This window comes from Poeciliopsis prolifica, unplaced genomic scaffold (assembly GCF_027474105.1).
Source record: "Poeciliopsis prolifica strain line A6 unplaced genomic scaffold, Auburn_PproV2 SCAFFOLD048, whole genome shotgun sequence".
Taxonomy (NCBI): Eukaryota; Metazoa; Chordata; class Actinopteri; order Cyprinodontiformes; family Poeciliidae; genus Poeciliopsis; species Poeciliopsis prolifica.
In genome coordinates this window covers 2227958-2246524 of record NW_026562423.1, presented here as the reverse complement: position 1 = coordinate 2246524, position 18567 = coordinate 2227958, and the positions used below count along the sequence as shown (strand labels likewise).

General features: G+C 40.3%; 1 protein-coding gene across 2 annotated transcripts in view; it reads right to left on the bottom strand.

The window, feature by feature from the left end:
- Window positions 1–8579, bottom strand: part of LOC129377471 (urotensin-2 receptor) — a 44853-nt gene extending 36274 nt beyond the window's left edge. Inside the window, exons 1-2 of one of the 2 annotated variants that reach the window (XM_055057428.1) lie at window positions 8284–8579; window positions 4056–4771 (exon numbers count right to left, since the gene is read on the bottom strand). In XM_055057428.1, coding sequence (XP_054913403.1) covers window positions 4056–4769 — 714 coding nt within the window. In that variant the 5' untranslated portion in view covers window positions 4770–4771; window positions 8284–8579. Of the gene's footprint in view, window positions 1–4055; window positions 4772–7870; window positions 8020–8283 lie in introns of those variants that run through there. The other variant, XM_055057429.1, reaches the window with a different exon arrangement.
- Window positions 8580–18567: the final 9988 nt, after the last annotated feature.

The window sequence follows — 18567 nt, the reverse complement described above, 5'->3', positions numbered from 1 at the left end:
TACATATTAATTACTCAAAGAGAAGCATTTATAAATGACTGTGACTTTAGACAACAAAATAAGTAAATAATAATAATAATAACTTCGTAATCACCATGTCAATCTTCTTACCCGCTACTGTAGTAGAAAATTTCATTTGATCGATTTCATTTTAATTTGATCTAAATTAAGGACTGGTAGCTTTTTTGCGCATATGAATGTTTTTCTTCGCTTTTCGTCACTGTGTATGTGTGAGAAAACCTGCAACTGTGAGTTGCTGATAAGGACAACTAGAAGTTCCTGTTGAAATCCTTGGCTGCCATCATTTTCAGCCATACATGGAGGGTGAGTTGCATGTAAGTTCAGTGTGCCTTTTTTTCTTTACAGGTAGATTTATATTTCTTTACCGTTTCTTCTTTTTACTTGATTTCTGTGTAATGTAGTGTGAGAGACACTGAATTTATTAGTGTATTTATTTATTTTACTGTTCACGTGTATCATAGTTCACAGGTACCCCACCCAATTTGTTTTGTTTATAATAAGTTAATTTATTGTTCATTGTAGCTTCTTAATTCCTTCTGAACTTGGTTAGGTTTTGTGTCAGTGAATGCATCGGTGTGGTGTGTGCCGTTTGCTGGGCAGTATGCTGTTTTTCCCCCGTTATGCTGGGGAACATGAGGCACTGAATGTCGACAGGCTGACTTTTTGTATAAAGGTAAATAAAACCCTTTTTGTAATTTGCAAAGACAACTCCGGATGTCATCTGTGCTTGACCCCAACAACAGTAGCTTTTCCATCATCAAGTTTCTCTAACTGGTGAAAGTTTGGTACAGTTTTAACTGACTTCCGGGCATTTTCATTACATACTGTAATCTGTCCGTATTTGGACGCAACGTGAGCGGGCTGTGAGAGTTGCAGCAGTCTCTCTCAGACTCTCTGCACTTTAAACTTGTTTACTTCATTTAGGTAAAGAGAACTGTTATTATGTCACTTTCACTTTCACTGCTGCAGGGGGTGTGGTTGAAATGCAGTAGTGACGTAAATCATGTGCCGCTCAACAGACACGATCTGTTGTCAATCAAATTGCAACACACCACATGAAATCCAGAGTTTTTACAGCTGTCACTTTGTTTTCTGTTTGCAGTTTAGTCATCCACGGTGGCTACCCAACACACTCTAGTTTTTTCATTGATATAAATAAGAGCAAAATAAATGATTGACTGGTTTTAACCCATTTTCTGGGTGTTTATGGACCTCAGACTATGTCCATCTGTTAAATCAGTTAAGTCAATTATCATCTGTTTCTGTCTGTATCTACAGGTTAAAGTGACCGCCAGACTGCCAAATTCTCAACACCCTCAAAGAAAACAGAACAGCAAATGGCCGCCAATCCACAAAGAAGATGGAGCAGAGAGATACCACCTGATCTGTCTGAGTTAATGAATGAACTGGTTGCAGCTGCAAATTCATTCATCCACACGTTTGACCAACTTTAACCCGAAATGAGAGAAATTGTGGAGAGGTTACATGTGATTTCTGTAGAAGTGGAAGAAATACAGAAGATGGTCAACAGAAATAGACCAAATAGACCAGTTCAAAACAGAACTGGAATAGGTTATTATTTATTAGAATTTCTATCAAGACTTTCTGGTGCTTCATCGATTCATAAAATAACAACAGAGAGAGAAATGACTGATGAAGGAAAACAATGTATGACACAATTCAAAGAGATAATCAGACCTCTGGAAAAGAACCTGGAAATAATAATGGTCTAATGACCATTATTATTTCCAGGTTCTTTTCCAGAGGTCTGAAAAACGGTTGGAAGAAGAATCATGCCAAGTTATTGCAAACCGCATTCAGGGAGACCTTGAAGGGTTTCAGGATGTACTTGAAGAGGTGCAAAGCCTAAACAAGAACATGACTGAGTCGTTTTTTACACGGTTTTCTGCAACTTTAGCCCACAATCCTCTGGACACTCCTGAAGAAGATATGAAGCTCAGAGAATCCATCAGAGCTGCAGCTAACCAGACTGAAAAGCTCACTGAACACTTTCTAGTGATGAAGAGGAGACTTGAAGAGTTTACGGATTCTGAGGTTCAGACAAACTGATCAGATTCCTAAGTGTTCATTGTGATGGAGACATCACTGCGACAACCTTCCAAGTTGAACTTGGAGAATTTCGTCAATTGCCAATTGACGAACTCAAGAGTTCGTCAATTGGCAGAAGCTGAGACGTGGGAGGTCAACACGGTGTCCAACACAACGTAGACGTCTCTTCCAAAAGTTGAGCCAGTTTTTGAATCTTCTCTTGAAGCAATTCTCGGACATCGTTTTTAGAAACCCAGGGGCCCATCAGATACAACCAATCAGAGGCAGGTCTCAGTGCTGTCAGTCACTCTTATATGTGCAAAACTCAGACCCTCCCCTTTTCTCTCTACTACCCTACAACTGGTTCACCACAAGAGAATCTGCCGTGAAAGCTCAGTGATGACGGTGATGTGGGAACTTAAATATAAAATGGTTAAACTGCTTTGAATAATTAATTAAACATCCTGGAAAGTTTGATGACTACGATCAACTGGGATGAGATGTACTGTTTGATTCAGATGGCTCTCCAAATGCTACTTATATATGATATTGTGATTCAATCGGATCAAAATATCACAATACTCAGATGGATAGTCTGAACTGACTGAACTAACATCACAAACACATACAAAACTGGAACCTTATTCCAGTTTTGTAAGGTTCCAGATTGAGTGATGAGTGCCAAGTCATCACTCAATCCAGTGACTGGGAGAATGTAAGCTCATATATCACATGTTTATTCCACTTATGTATATGACATCAACGTCCCGCAGCATATATGGTATTTCATTTTCAGTTTTTGTTGTTTTGTTTGTTTTTCTCCTGTCTAGCAGTGGTGATATTGTTTTGTAATTTTGAATTAAAAGCATATATAGACGTCTATATACATTATATATATATAGTATATATATATATATATATATAGTATATATATACTATATATATATATCTATATATCTACATATATATATATATATATATATATATATATATATATATATATATATCTACATATATATATATATATATATATATATATATATATATATATATATATATATATATATATATATATATATATATATATATAATCAAAAGGATTTTTTGTAAAGTGCCTTGGGATGACATTCCTTGGGAATTGGCCTTATATGCTGTAAATAAACTAAATTGAATTGTGAACTAAAAAGTACAGCTCCTTCCTTTAGTCTGCACATTCATTTTAATCTCAGCATGTTGTTATTATTATTATTATTTTTAAAGAACTGGCTCTTAGCTGCTTCCCTTGTTGCTCTCTTTGCCTGACCTGCCCATTTGGGTGGATGAACATGCCTTGGTAGCTTTGCAGCTGCTCCTGTCGTTTTATGGTTTTGTTTCATAACCAGAGCTTGCCTTAAAGCGTCACAACCGTCCGCCGTGTGGTTGTTCAAGTGGTTGTTCACTAATGTCCTCTAACCTACAACGGAGGTATTAGAGGAACTTGATGGGAAAGAAAATTACTAGAATAAAGTTTTATTGAAGCCAAAGGAAAATTAAATGTTGTAACTTATATCAATTCAAATTCTTCAAAGATTTTTTTTGTAGGTAATGATGGCTGTTGGCAGGAAAGACCTCAGGTAGGGCAAATAGAAATAAAATAAAGTCATAGGAGAATAAAGTTGAAATAATTTGTGAATAAACTCAGTATTACGAGAATACAGTTATGACTTAATTCACATAATGCCATAACTTTATTCTCAAAATAAAGTCAAAATAAGGACTGTATTCTCATACGAGTCTATTCTCACAATATTACACCTTTATAGTAATTGTATGATTTTATTCTCGGAATATTATTTTTGTACTTTTCATTTGTTCTTAGTATGGCCTTAACACTCAAAATTATGGTGCTCTGAAACCCTAAATCACAATAATTGTTTGGTATAAGTTGTAGTTAGGAATGATGTGAGAAAGTTAACTCTTTGCAAGATCATTTGCCAAGTACTGACCTTTTGATTAGGTAGTTTCTTGGTCTGCTTGAAGCTTTTCGTTTGCGATATCCAGTAAGTCCGTGCTAGCTGAATGTAGAGATACCCAATGATCAGTCCTGGAGCAACGATACTTGTGCAAAACAGGAAAGAGATGTAAATCTTGTAAGACTGCTGGGATAGAGTGGGCAGGCACATTGCCTTCTTCCCAACTGTCGTAAGCTGAATGGTCACAATCATGGGCAAGGTGAGGATTAGAGAGGCTACCCAGACCAGCACCGCAATAGCCTTCCGGTAACTTTTAGACCGCTTGACCGTGTCCAGGGGCTTGAGCACCGCAAGGTATCGCTCCGTGCTCATGATGGTCAGCGTGAAAATGCTGGCGTGCATGGTCAGGAAATCCATGCTGATCAGAATCCGACATCCCGCGTCCCCAAAGTACCAGCCCTTCAGGAAGTGTGTGCACACCACAAAGGGGATGGTGAGAAGGTACAGCAGATCTGCCAGAGCCAGATTTATGATGTAGATGTACATGGACGCCGCGGTCCTCATGGAGTGGTACATGACCACCAGGGTGTAAATGTTCCCCGAGACGCCGACGAAGCACATGACGGAGAGGATGGTGCCGATGGTGACGGTAGCGGCAGCGTCCTGGTGAGAGCTCACGGGCGGGACGGTGGCATTGGCGCCCCTTTCCACCAGGATTCCTACGGGCTCCATGGACGCTGTCGTCATTCCTGGATGTGGGGAGAACGGTGAAGAATCACATTTAAGCTGGATTGTATGAGAAAGTCAAGGCAACCTGTTTTTCTTCACTGTCTGACATTAAATCAGACTCAGCAGTTCTTGTTATAGATCAGCGAGCATCGGTAAAATAATTTCTTTTTTCAAACGACTGGATAATTCAGTCAATCTCATTACGCCTGATAATTGTTTTCTGAGATTTTGGCCAATTCTTCCTGACAGAGCTGCTTTAACGAAGGTTAGGTTTGTTTTATGTGGGAAAGACCCAATGGCACATGAGCTATCACAAGCTGCATTTCTGTTACAAAAGGGCGCAAATCTTTGCCTATATTCTGTTAGAGTCCAAAAAAACAAGATTTCACAATTTCAGTGTTTTTATTAAATAGGAAATACTTATTTCCTCAGAGCTTCTTTTGGCTCTGAGTTCAGAGAACTCAGAGCCAAAAGAAGACATTAAAAAAATCATGGCAGCGACATGAGATATATTCATGGTGCTAGACAGAGGAGATATTGGCGTCTAATTCAGGCGTTGGAGTGACAAGCCCCTTAAACTGAGGACTGACTTTGGTGTTTTGGGGAAATTGTAGACGACAGTTTTACAGAAGCGTTATGGAGTCAACACGTCAACACAGCTTTTTATGAACAGTGTGATACTGTAAGAGCTTTGGTGGAGCCAGCTTGTTATTGAGTTTTAAAAAGAACAATAACAAACTCTCATCCTCCTCCTACTTCTGGTCTTAATTGACGTTTCTGCCAGTAGTAAATCTTGTTGATCATGTGACTTGTATGATGCAAAAAAATATTTTTAAAAAACAGTATTTTGATAAGGCTGAAAAATCACCTCATCCTAGCGCAAAAACTTCCTGCCAAAAAAACTTTTTTTTTTTTTTAAACTGACATGTTTCCATTAAGCAAATTTGTTCACATAATTTTTATTTGCACAATTCTATGGCTAATGGAAACATTTTCTTGCTGCTATCTTTACATGCAGCATCAAAACGTCCACATAATGTTCTTTCCTTTTAATGGGATCTACATTATGAAGTGCACCAGTCCCTCCTGCAGCAACCCCTCCATCCCACACACACGCACACACCCACACACACACACATTACTATCACTGCTGAACTTGAAAGTTGGGATGGTGTTCTTGGTATTGGAAGCTTGCCCCTTTTTGTCCCCTTCAGATGCGACGATGTTCATTACGACCAACCGCTTCAATGTAAAGTCCCAACAGACAACATTACATGTATGTTTTGCTTTTGTTATGTTTTTGGTGTAAAATGTTTGTTTATGGACCAGTTTTGTCTCTGGACTGAGGAACTTTTTTTTTTCTTTTTCCATATTTGAAGAGATGGAATTTGTTCCAAAAGATGAGCCAGACTTGTGTGTGTCTGCAATTGTCTTCCAGCAGTTTTGGTTCAGGTTGCCATGGTGTGACACGAGGATGTGAAGTCTTTGACTTGTTGCCTTCAAGTATTCACACGTGTGCCTCCAATAAAGACAAATATTGAAGAGGAACCAGATCACAAGTGTAGGTTCTCAAACTATATCAGTCGATATGCTCAGTCAATTCTGCCCCTGATGGCATTTAGTAAATACAGCAAATTTCGGTCCTCTTAGCGTTCCGTACAACAGGAACAGTTGAGTCTGATTTACCGATAGACAGTGACAGTGTGCGTCTGCATCTGGTTTCAATACTCAGTGCCTCTTAGTTATCTTGCATAAATAGTGGAAAACATTATTGGCAAATGTTCTGACAGTCCCGTTCTCTATTTTGGGACAGAAAATGCCATTAGGCACAGAATAGATAAGCTTGCTTTATATGCACAACATCTTGTCTGCACTCCGTTTTCACTTCTCACATTCTTCGTCTTTATCTTTCATTTCAGAGAACTCAGAGCCAAAAGAACCCTGGTCTCGTCCGCTTGTATTTCCGTTTAATTAAGCAGTGAAAACAGCACACAATCATTTATCTAGCAGCTGTATTCATGGCCGTGTTTTATCAAACCAGTGTTCAGAAGAAGTTTGCACAACTGCGCTGAACTCCAAGAATTTAATGATGAGGGGAAAAAAACAGACTTCTCAGAACCTGCTATATGTGGCAACAATGACCTGTTGTCTCTGAAATTCTCGACCGAGTTTAACGACAGAATTCTGCCATGTTTAGCTAAATTTTGGCCACAATTCCAAAAGTTTGGTCAGCAGAAAAACAACCCGGCACACGAAGGGAACCAGAGCTGTGGGAACGTCGTGGTTTAGGGTGACTTGACCTTCAGACAAACCAGACTTTTCGACGAGGTAGGCCAAGTTTCCGTTCCTGTCAGTTCAGGCCCAACAGAGATTTTGGGCCAAAGTCCAAACCTTCATCTAAACCAACAGAGGAATGATTTCACTAGACCAGTTTCATTAAAACTAATTTCTGAGGGGTTTTATTTTTGTCTGTTTTTTGTTTTACATATATTTCTACAAATGTCAACATCCCACAGAAGAAAATATATCTATTCTTTCTCTACCCTTTTTTTTAAAAACCAAAACAAAAATGGTTTCTTTAAAAATAACAACAAAATTCCTTCCAATTGATCTTTTATCCAAAAGGTGAAAGGTCCATTTGTGGCTCTCAACAGGTTTTCTCTCACTGGACTGGGAGCAAAAGTGGATCGTAAAAATTGAAATCGTGTTCTGGTGTCCAGAGTGGCCACATTAAAGCTTATGGCGGGCTGGATTTGGCCCCCGAGCCTTGAGTTTGAAACACGTGATGAAGTGGTTCTGTAATCTCTTGACTCTTTATATATCTTTCCAGAAATACCATTGAATTTTCTCCACTTGCTGCAGCGTTTACGCCCTCCTAACAGCAGCACCACACTACAGCTAACAGGCTGATAAACCAACGCCCCATTTCACAGGCCAGCTGCGGCGCTTTGCTGTTTACCAGCTTCACTTCTCAACTTGAGTTAAACATTTTTTAATGAGGCTTAAGTCTGATTTTGAGCGTCCAGCCTTTGGCAACGGACCTGCCACTCCAGAGCCTCCATGTTTCCGGATGACTGGCTCTAACCTTAAAGACTGAGTCTTTTTTTTTTTTTACTTACTTTAAATCTGTGCTGCTTCTTGAGATCCTTTCGCCTACTTCGTGTTGTCAGACAGGTCCTACGTAAGACATTTGAATCGGCAGGTCTAGTTGTGGCTGAAGACGCTGGACTGTGGTGAACTTCTCTTCATTCGAGGCTCTGCTTTTTCACACAAGTTGTTCTCAGATAGAAGATTTGTTCTTTTGACAACTGGTCATTCTATTGATCTGATCTCATACCAACCCTCACATTTTAACATTTAAATGCGACAAAAGCATTAAAAAACAACAAACAAATAGAAGAACTCTGAAGAGGAACAAACGCATCCAGTTCTGTTTCGTGACTGAAGCAGTCAGTATGGCAGTATTGGACAGAGGACTCATCATGCTGCTTCCTGCGCATCCAGATGTTGAACAGGGCAACAGTCTCGTTACCTGGGACTGAACTGGAGGAAGAGCTTCAGAGGGCGGCTGCAGCTCCATCGGCCACGGCGGGTCCCGAACTTTCCACTTGCTGGCTAAAAAAAAAAAAAAAATCTCCCGCCGTGAAGAAATGTCCGCGCGTCCCCGTCAGGAATGACTGGAAGAATTCAACACGGAGGTGAATCTCTCTCAGAGAAAGCTCTCCTCCTCTGGTGACAGAAGCGTGACGCTGATTACAGAGGAGGGGAAGGAAAGTTGTCTCCCGATCGCTCTGTCCTTCGCGTCTCCGTTGCGTCCAAGACGCCTAATGTCACCTGAGCAGCTGTGAAACCCAGCAGAGCAAAAAAAATATATGTATATATATAAGAAAAAAGTATATATTGCTGGAAGACACAGATGTGGGAAGAGGGGAAAAACGTCAGCTGTTTCGGAGACTCCTGTCTTTGAGTGAGGAAGAGTAACGGGAGAGAAGAGAGAGAGAGAGAAACAGTGTGTGTGTGTGTGTGTGTGCGTGCGTCAGAGGTGGAGAGGACAGCACGCTTTTAGCGCGGCGCTCTCACTCACAAGCCCCAAGTGGGGGAGAAGGAAGGAGGGGAGGAATGCAGGAAACGCGCTCTGCTCCCCGCTGCGGCCCCTGTGCCATCCATGTCCACCAGGCGCGGAGCGCGGAGGGACTCGCCGGGATTTTGGACAGAGCAGCACCGGGGACACCTGCGGGGGATTGAGGCAAAGACTTTTAACTGCGGGCTCGCAAATCAAAACTGTACCGACGATTTGTTCAATCAAAGGGTTTCGAGAAGCAAAACCGTCCTGAGAAAACCGGGCGCGCACTGGACCCGATTGAACACGCATCCATTCATCCAGTCCGCAGCCATCCGTGAGGTTACTCCACAGCTTTACCTGTGGAGTAAAGCTGTGGAGCTTTACATTTTTTACATTTTCTATTTTTTTTTCTCTTTTTTCCCTTCCAACATGTATTTACGCTTTAACACACAAACATAATTAGGCTGGAACACACCCAATTGTACACGCCTATGGAATCCATGACATGGATCAAGTCAGAATAAACGGCGCTGCATCAGCGGACAGAAACATCAATCAATAAACCAAATAAATCCCATGTCCATCTCCATGACAACGCCATTCAGTTGGAGCGACATCTTCATACATGGACTGTTGGTTACGTCACTGCCCTGTTTTGGGAGTGTTTAGTGGAGTTGGACACGCAGCGCCCTTTTTCCTGGATGGTCTAATTGCAGATATGTTTATGGGAGTTTCCGTCACAGTTGCGTGGTAATGTACTTTCCAGTCAACAGATATTTTAATGGTTTTTGCCAACGTGCTCCGAGACAGGGAGTTCTGCTGTTTCTCATATCAGGGCATATTATTACAACATGTTTTGGTATTTACTAGGTTTTAATATATATATATATATATATATATAGAGAGAGAGAGAGTAACGGGTCATTAATGTTTTTTTGAGGCTCATTAATGTTTTCATTGATTAAAAAGGAGGAAAAAGGAAACCAAAAATCCAAAGGATGGGAAAAACTATAAAATAAAACAAGGAAATTTCAAGAGTTTGAAAACTCAAAAAATTGTTCGAAAGTTTATTTTTTGAATTTTCTTAAAACAAAAGTGGAAATTTTTGCAATTCAAAAGCCGAAAATCTAAGAAACACATTTAAATGATTTCAGAAGCTTTTACTGTGAAAAACACTAAAGTTAAACTGGGATCAACTTTCGACTCCGGGTCAAATTGTTGATTGTTTAAATGCAACAGCTAGACAGAGAAAATGAAGAGCAAAAAATCATCACTGGTCCTCTGAACACTTCCAACACTTCAAGACAGACACGCTTTTTAGTTGACCATTTCAGTAGAGACCATTTAACAGCAAGACAGAGCCGGTAAAAATCACCTTTTAAAGGAGAGGGGAGGGGGCAGCATATTTCGAACTGAGTTCTTGTGCTAAAGTCAGAACAAAGTGCAATAAAACAAATTGCGAGGCGACGACTCAGACAGCAGGAATGGAGGTTCTTCAGACTGGGAGCCCAGTCTCCCACCGCCAAAGACAAAACCCTGGAATTTCACAGAGCAAACATTTGAGTGAGATCGTAGCAGTTTTTATGAACAGTGAGAACAGATGGCAGCATGAATTTGTTATTCATTCAACAACAACACAAAACAAAACCATGCGATGTTGCCATCGTCTTCATATCATTGCCACATTTCTATGGCAACAGATGAAACTGAAGCGTTCACTGCCCACATTTTCTCACGTTGCAACATCTTCTAGTGTGATAAATTCAGGTTTAATGCGATCGACCAACAAAAAGCAGAGCAGAATCGTGAAGTTTAAGTAAAATGATGCATGTTTTATGTGCATTGGTTGATAAAACATACAGAATTCCAGTCAAATTGGATTTCTGGTCACCTGATATCCCAGACAACTCCAGTAAATGTTTGGGTGGAAAGGAGCAACCGCATCACTACCGCCAGCTTGTTTTATAATATAAGAAAAATTAAAAGAATATAATGTATACATGTAAAAAAAAAAATAAATAAAATAAAGTCACATTTACTCTGATACTTCTAATTCTCCAGATCAACCCAGATGTCACCGACTTTGGTAACCTTTGCCGCCCGTTGTGTCCATTTCCAGGCGTCAGAACATAATCGGACTGATTGGCCAGTCCCTGCTGAACCACTTGTAATCAAATCTATCCACTTGCATGATTGACATGTTGAGGGGCTCTTTGGGTCAGAAAGATGATTCGTATTCAATGTGCCGGCTCTGAGGCATTGACTGACCCCATTTCCCTTAGTAAGTGAAGAATAAACAGTTCTGACTTTTTTGCCATTTTTGTGGAAATCATACATTTTTATGCAAAGAGACGTTTAATTGTTTCTTGCTATGTATCCTTTGCCTCAAAATGGCTTTCAGATTTCTGAGGTTTTTGACGTGACAAACTATGAAAATGTCACACTTCTCTGGGGGAAATGACTTTTTTTTAAATTTGCGACACAGAAACTGGTCTGCTTATTGGCAAATATGAAGTATTGCGATGCGAGTGAGGAAAGGGAGGAAACCCTAATATGAACCTTGAGCGCAAGACATTTCTAAGTTTCTAGTAGGAAACTTAGAAAGGAGGCTTTTTATTGTTATTGCACTTTTACCATTTTTATTTGTAATAAATTCTGTAAAAAAATAAAAACAAGTAATTATTTCTCACTTTGTGACCTGAGTGAAGTTGTCTGCCTAAAACTGGTGTCAAACGTTTGTGCAGCAAAGATTTCCGTTTGTGTCGCCATCATTTTAAAGTCATTGATAAATGTTCCAGAGGTCATGAGAGGTCAACCATCCTCCAGCCTTCTTGCTGCATGTTGGTGCAGCAAAAAAAATCATTTTGAGCCGCTTTTGTTTTGAAGATATTCAAGCACTTTAAAGCACTTTGAAATGCCTTGCTGCTGAAATGTGCTATACAAATAAAATTTGATTTGAGTCACAAAAGCTTAAAGGTCAACAGGTCAACCGGCCACCCCACAATACGCAGATCAAACAAAATCGATACCAAATGTTGGTGCGACACTTGTGCAGCAAAAATGTTCATTTGTGCTGCTGTCATGTTAAAGATGCAGATAAAAAGTTTTCCTAGGTCGTCGGAGGTCAACCAGCGCCCCCTCCCGCTCACATTTACAAAATCTAACACATTTGATGCCAGTCAGCTCTGCTACGTTTGTGCTGCTTTTGGTTTTAAGATATTGATGACAACCTCTGGAAACGTCTTCAGTAATCTTTAAAATGATAACGTGGCTCAAACAAAACGTTTTCCTGAACAAATCAGCACAAATGTTTGACACCAATTTTGTTAGATTCAAAGAAGGCAGAGGAGCCAACATCACTTAGAGTGATGTGCAGGTCATTGTGCTCGGGAACTTCAAACTGCAAAATAACCAGCTTTATTGCTGGCCATCAAAAGAAAGGCTTGAGTTGCTGAAATGACTAAATGAAATTATTATAGAACTTGCAAAGTTTAAAAGTCACAAAGGACAAGATCGTCAACAGTGGTGTCTTAAACACGTTAGTTTCACAATCCTTGTAAGCAACCTGACAAATTGGTTTTCATAAACCAGACATAACGCACACACCCAGCGCAGACGGTGAATCCCAAATGTAAACGAAGCCGACGCAAAACGATGATTACCTGTAGAAAAATGACGTCTTTGGACTCTAATCATACTGACAGATTATGCCGGAAATAAACACCAAAGAACTCTTGTGTCGGGCAGGTGCAGGTGGGTGGAAACGTTCGCTGCCTCTCCCTGAAAGGAGGGAGTGTCAGAGAAAGTCATGCGGCACGCAGCTGATGGATCTTACCACAGCGTGGGGTTACATACTGTCTGTGTGTGTGTGTGCGTGTGTGTGTGTGTGTGTGTGTGTGCGTGTGTGTGTGTGTGTGTGTGTGTGTGTGTGTGTGTGTGTGTGTGTGTGTGTGTGTGTGTGTGTGTGTGTGTGTGTGGGAGGTTAAGAGAGCTCCCATGAGTGGCTATTAAAGGACTATCAGGGCAGCAGATCAGGACTGATGACACAGCAAATGATGAGGTGCCACGCCCGGTCACACATTTCTACTGTCAGAATAAATATTCTAACTTCTGATATTGCAGCAAACTACACATTACCTCAAAGACTAGGACAAAAGGAAGAAAATTGAACTTTTTTTTTTCTTAAATTTTTTAAAATCTCAAGTAAAACCTTAAAAGTGTGATGAACCTGCTTATGGAGCACCTGTGCTCTGGTACTCCAAAACTAAAATCTAATCCATTTCAATTAAAAGTATATATACACAGATATCATGTCGTGACTGTGTTGTAACACAGTTGGATCTGTAGGTCATTCTATTGGCTGAGAGGTTGCCAGGCGATGGTGAATTTTGTTCCAAGCACAAACAGAAACTGTTTCGTAAGAAAGCAGAGAGTTTTGCAAGCGGAGATTTGCTCCGAGCAGAGGCAACAAGTTCTGAGCGCGAGAAGTTTTGACTTCTCGTTTCGAGAAGAACGACGCAAAGTCCTGCTTTCAGACCGAAAACGTGTTCTCGCAAATTATGGCAGAAAATAAGCAACTGTCCTCAACTCCGAAGAGAGAAGATTATTGTTCGACATTAGCGGAATATTGACAAAGTTTTGCGCACATTCGTAATGGAAACGTAGCGAATGTTTGCCCTCCAGGTTATGAATACCTCAGGCGAGTCTTAAATTGAATTAAGTATTTTTTATGGATATCAGTGTTAATTAGCGAGAAAGAATGTTGCACAAATAATGACAGTAGAAAAAAATCTACGATGCACCAGTCATTTGTCTGTTTCAATCCACCCAAAACACACTTTTTGGCCTGAGTGCACACATGTTAAATCACAGGTGCACACAGTTCTGTGTGCAGCATGATCCTGCATGAGTGCACAGAATGTTTAATGCATTAGCATTCTGAAGTGCACAGCCCTGATGTCACAGTGACAGCTTCCTCCGGCTCATTAGTTTAGTGCATCAAACAAAGTAGAATGACATACTGCAGAGGACGACAAGAGAAATGCAACGAAGGACAGAAAGGTCAAATATAAACTCAGGAGAAAATAACAAGTACAGAAGAGAAGTGAGCAACTTTGGTTTACAATAACCAGATGCTTAATTATGGAATTATTCATCTCGGTGCTGTGCTAACATTGTTTGCTCTTCCTCTACTCCAGATGTTCAGGTAAACAGAGTTTAATATTAAGGGGCTGATGTGTGACAGAGACTCCAAACCCTTGTTCCTCCTCTTCCTTGATCCACACTGTTTGAGACAGACATGCATCCCCCACCACATTTATCCGCAGTGCGCCTGAATATGAATAATGAGAATGAGAATGAGTCATGAGAAGTTGCTCTCTGGTGAGTTGCTCACGCAGGTTGACTGGATAACTAGCAGGTAAAGTGACATGGGAGACTTTTTGTTTGTATAAATTTGTTTTTCCTTATGAAGCAGTTCCAGGTAGATGAGAAGTTTAAGGCTAAACTAACAGTGCAAAAAATCAAAACAAATGTGCATAACAGACTCTTTACAAGGAATGAGAAAAATCTATAGAGTTTTGCTCACACACAACTGGTTGCTCATAAAACCAAATATCTCTGCCACCTCATTTAAAAACATCCATATTGCACACAGGATTGGTTTAAGAAACTTTTTCATCCATATGAACGCTCACAAATATACCAGTGTTGTTTTAAATACGCCAAGCCCACAGGGGGCAGTGCAGCACTAAGCTACAACCCATGTCAGCCAATCAGATAGCTTTAAAACAGTAGACAGGAGTACTAGTGTGTTACTGTGTGCACATGTGTTTCATTGGCTCATACTCATGCACATATGCAGGTCAGTTACGCTAACTTGATTTTGACAACCATAACATTGAGATGTGCTGTGGAATTCGGTGTGTTTCGGTTCAGTGATACTTCCGGGTTATTCTTGAACGCCACGTCAGTAAAGTGGGCAACTGGCCACATCAGAGATGCTTTCAGTGCTGAAAGAGAAGCAATGGAGGAAATGAGAACTAAAATTATTCAAAGGTTCGTTTTATTAGCATCACTCTCCATTCATAAATCCTCCCACCCCCAATACTCAGTCTTTGAAAAGACAATGATTCAATATTAAATACACTTCTTTTGATGTATGGTGGTTATTTTATGGAGCCTCTACATATTTCTGCCATGGTGCGTTCAGATTACAGTCAAGATCAGACTGTTTTGTTCTCTGGTGGTTCGTCTGCTGCCACCGTGCGGCTCATTCATTTTCTCTTTAACTTACAACGGCGGGGAGCCCGCTTCAAATGGGAAGCGAGGCAAGATCAAAATCACCCTTCTATTTATTCTACTCTTTTTCATCGGAGGTTCCAGAAAACAATTCCAAGTCGTCTCGTTCGTCGTCAAAAGAAACTGTACGTGGAACTTATTGCTGTCAAAGCTTCCAGCTGGTTTTTCTATCAGTGATGAGATAAAAAAAAAAAAAATGAATATCAGATACAAATAAAAGCTGCGTCTGAAGATACATGTAAGAAATAGTGGGATTTCACCAAATCTCATCTCGGAAGACGACTCTACGATTCCCTCGTCTTTATGTGTTTTGAAAAAATCTGTTCCAGATGGAACAAGGACTAAAGGCTGAGATAAAGGATTGATTGATTTTCACGGTGCCTTGTCAATCTGTTGATCTACCTTTCATTGTTATTATTTCTGTTAAATTGTAGCAATACTTTCTGAGTCCTGAAATTCGACTTGATTTCAGGGATTTGATTACTGATGAAAATATGTGAGTGAGGCTGAAGGTACCAATAACATCTTTACCTCCCGGGGCAAAGATGTTATTGCGATGGCCTCCATCCTATCAATGTGAAAATAAGTCTAGTGTAAAGATTTCTAGCAATATCCACAGTGGCAGAGCTTTGGTTTTTACAGACTGGAGTTTATCGTTCAGTGGGTTTATGTTGCTTTTCTGCTTGTTTTTCAGCAGAGGATTAAAGTATTGATGTTTTCAATCGTTTCTCCCTTTTATTTCCCCCAAAAAAAACAGGGTTCAGCTTTGACATCCATCCATGATTTACAACTGTGAGACTGCAATGTATTTAGGAACACATTCGGTCCTGACAGTTCCAGTTAACGTTGCTCCTGCGTCTCCCACTAATGCAATGTAACAGAGTAATCAGTGGATGTCTGAAGTGGTTCATTACAGCCGAACAACGGCCACAGGTTGTTTTACTGTTCTTGGGGAAATGGTAAAACCATCTGACTAAGGTAACACATCTCAAGGAAACCTTCTGTGTATTTCTTGTACAAAATGTCAAAAAGACACGATGGCTACCGTTCGTCCTAGCTGTCGATATTCATGCTGACTTTTAAGCTTGACTCTGACAAGCTTAAAAGCGCTGAAGAATTCGGTGTGTTTTGGTTCAGTAAAAAACATAAACCATTCAGGCAACTCACACGCCCACTGTCTGACAGATACTCAGTAGAGCAGGTGTTTGAAAAAGCTAATTTACTGCCGCTGTGTTCAGACGATTGCTTATTAACAGCCTCAGTGTTCTGTTCTTTGTGTGGGAAATATTTTTGTGTTTCTTTTAGAGTTGAATTCTGATACACTTGTTAAGCTGTTGTCAGACAGATTCTATGGCAGCAGGTCAATGTGCAGCATATGTTTTTTTCCCCATGCTGACAGGTTAGTCAGGGCTTTTATAATGTGTGAGTTTGACAGAAGAACGACATGGTAACTGAATGTTATAAAGAGATCCACTACACAACACCCCCATACATAAATTCAACAGGAATGTGGGGGAGGCCAGTAGTTTCCAAGATGAATTCATGGTTTGTTTGTGCACTGATCTAACTTGAGAACTGATTGTTGTACTGTAGAGACAATCCGATGTTCATGACTTTAGCTGAGACATAGAACTTGAAACCTCAGAGACTTTAGTTGGAAAAAGGTTCAGCATTCAGTGGTAGATCTAGAGCCCAAGCACAGGCTGAGGGACTAGAGGGGCATAATGAAGTTTTATTCCCCCAAAAAACCCAAAATAACAGGCTGGGCATGATAAAGAAGTGACAACAAAGCTTGAGATTGAAAAGAACATGAATGAAACAAAAACCAGGCAGGAATTTACTTATAGGAGTCATTATTTTTGCAGCTCTACGGATCCATGATGATGTACAATAACATGACCTTAGGTCATTTCAACAATAGCTTCCACGTTGCTCAGCAAAATGCTTTACAAATTGATCCAGATCCAAAGATTTTGCTCATTTTGATTCAATGCCGAGCACTTTGATGAGAAACTTTGTTCACAGAAATCACTGCTCATTGGTACGACAACAGCTGTTTCACATAACCTGAACAGCTCGTGAAAAACATCCTGACATGGGACCAAAAATTGAGTCATCTTCATCAGAGTGGCAGGATTTTCCTGTTCCGTCTTCCTCTTCTCCAACACTGCTCTTATCTGATGCAACTCGTGTTTGAGATTGTCAATGTTAAAACTATAAGATCATTTAAAGTACATGCTGCCCCTAGGTGGAGCCAGTGACACTTTCCTGAGGGGCCCTTTTGGTTTTTGCTGAGTTGTATCAAAGTCACTTCGCTGATGTCAACTCATGTGCCAAGTTTTGTCAGAAGAGTCAGGATTACGACACTGGGCCGGTATCTCTTCAAGTGATTCAATAAGTTGGAATAGTCTACTGTTTTAAATTGGAGTTCTTTGTGGATGGTCTCTTCAAGCACCTGTAACTATTGCAGGCAACATGTGCACAACATTGCCACATGCTACGTGTCACTCTGTGGTGAAGCTCCTTTGGTGCATTCGAAGCAGCTTAATGCTAACACACCGTTAGTAGAAACAACTTCCTCGTGTTTATTTCCAAACTAAACCCGATTGTAAACTCTTCAAATGGCACATAGCCTCGCAAAAACTCTGGTAAAAAAAGAAAAGAGGATTGAGTTTAGGGCCACCTGCTTCTTTTAAAGCTCACAGTTTTATAGAGGCTAATGGATTCCAGGGCTATTTTAACAGCTAAAACCACTTACGTTGGCAAATTATATGTTAGGTTAAAAGCTGAATATTTGTTTTGTTTTTTTGTTTGCTTGTTTGTTTTTTTTTGCGGTGGTGGTGTGTGAATTCAGGGTGATGGAGAAGTCATAAATTACCCCAAATATTACCAATTTCATGACAAGACACAAAGGTTGACATTTCTTTTTCCATTGTATGTACATACTTGGTTTCAGTCGTGGCTTCTAAACATAGCGGAGACCTTTCATCTAACGATTGTTTGCATCAGTGCTGGCAGGCAACAGAGCAGCTAATGCATGTCCTCATCCTTGAGAGCAGCAGCAGTGAAGTAATACACTCTGCTCCATTTCACAAGGCCAACATCAAAAATCTCTGGTTATCGCTGCTTCTCATGCCACCTCTTCTGGGCTGCCACAGCAACCAAACTCCTGCTGTTTATACAATCCTTCATTCACGATCTAAACCTGTAGCAGACGCCTCTCACCTCTATCCTCCTTAAGAAATCCTGCTTGAGAATTTCTTAAACCCTCACTTTGGGCTGGGTTAGGGTTTTTATCTGCCTCGACCACACAAACTCTGTAGAAGTAGAAGTGGGCTAATGAATGATGTGCTAACATTTCAAAAGGGTTTTCTCAACTGAGCAGCAAAGCTTGAGCTTTCTTCTTGGCCATGCAGAGGTTAAAACAAAATCAGACTCACAGAAGGGATCCTT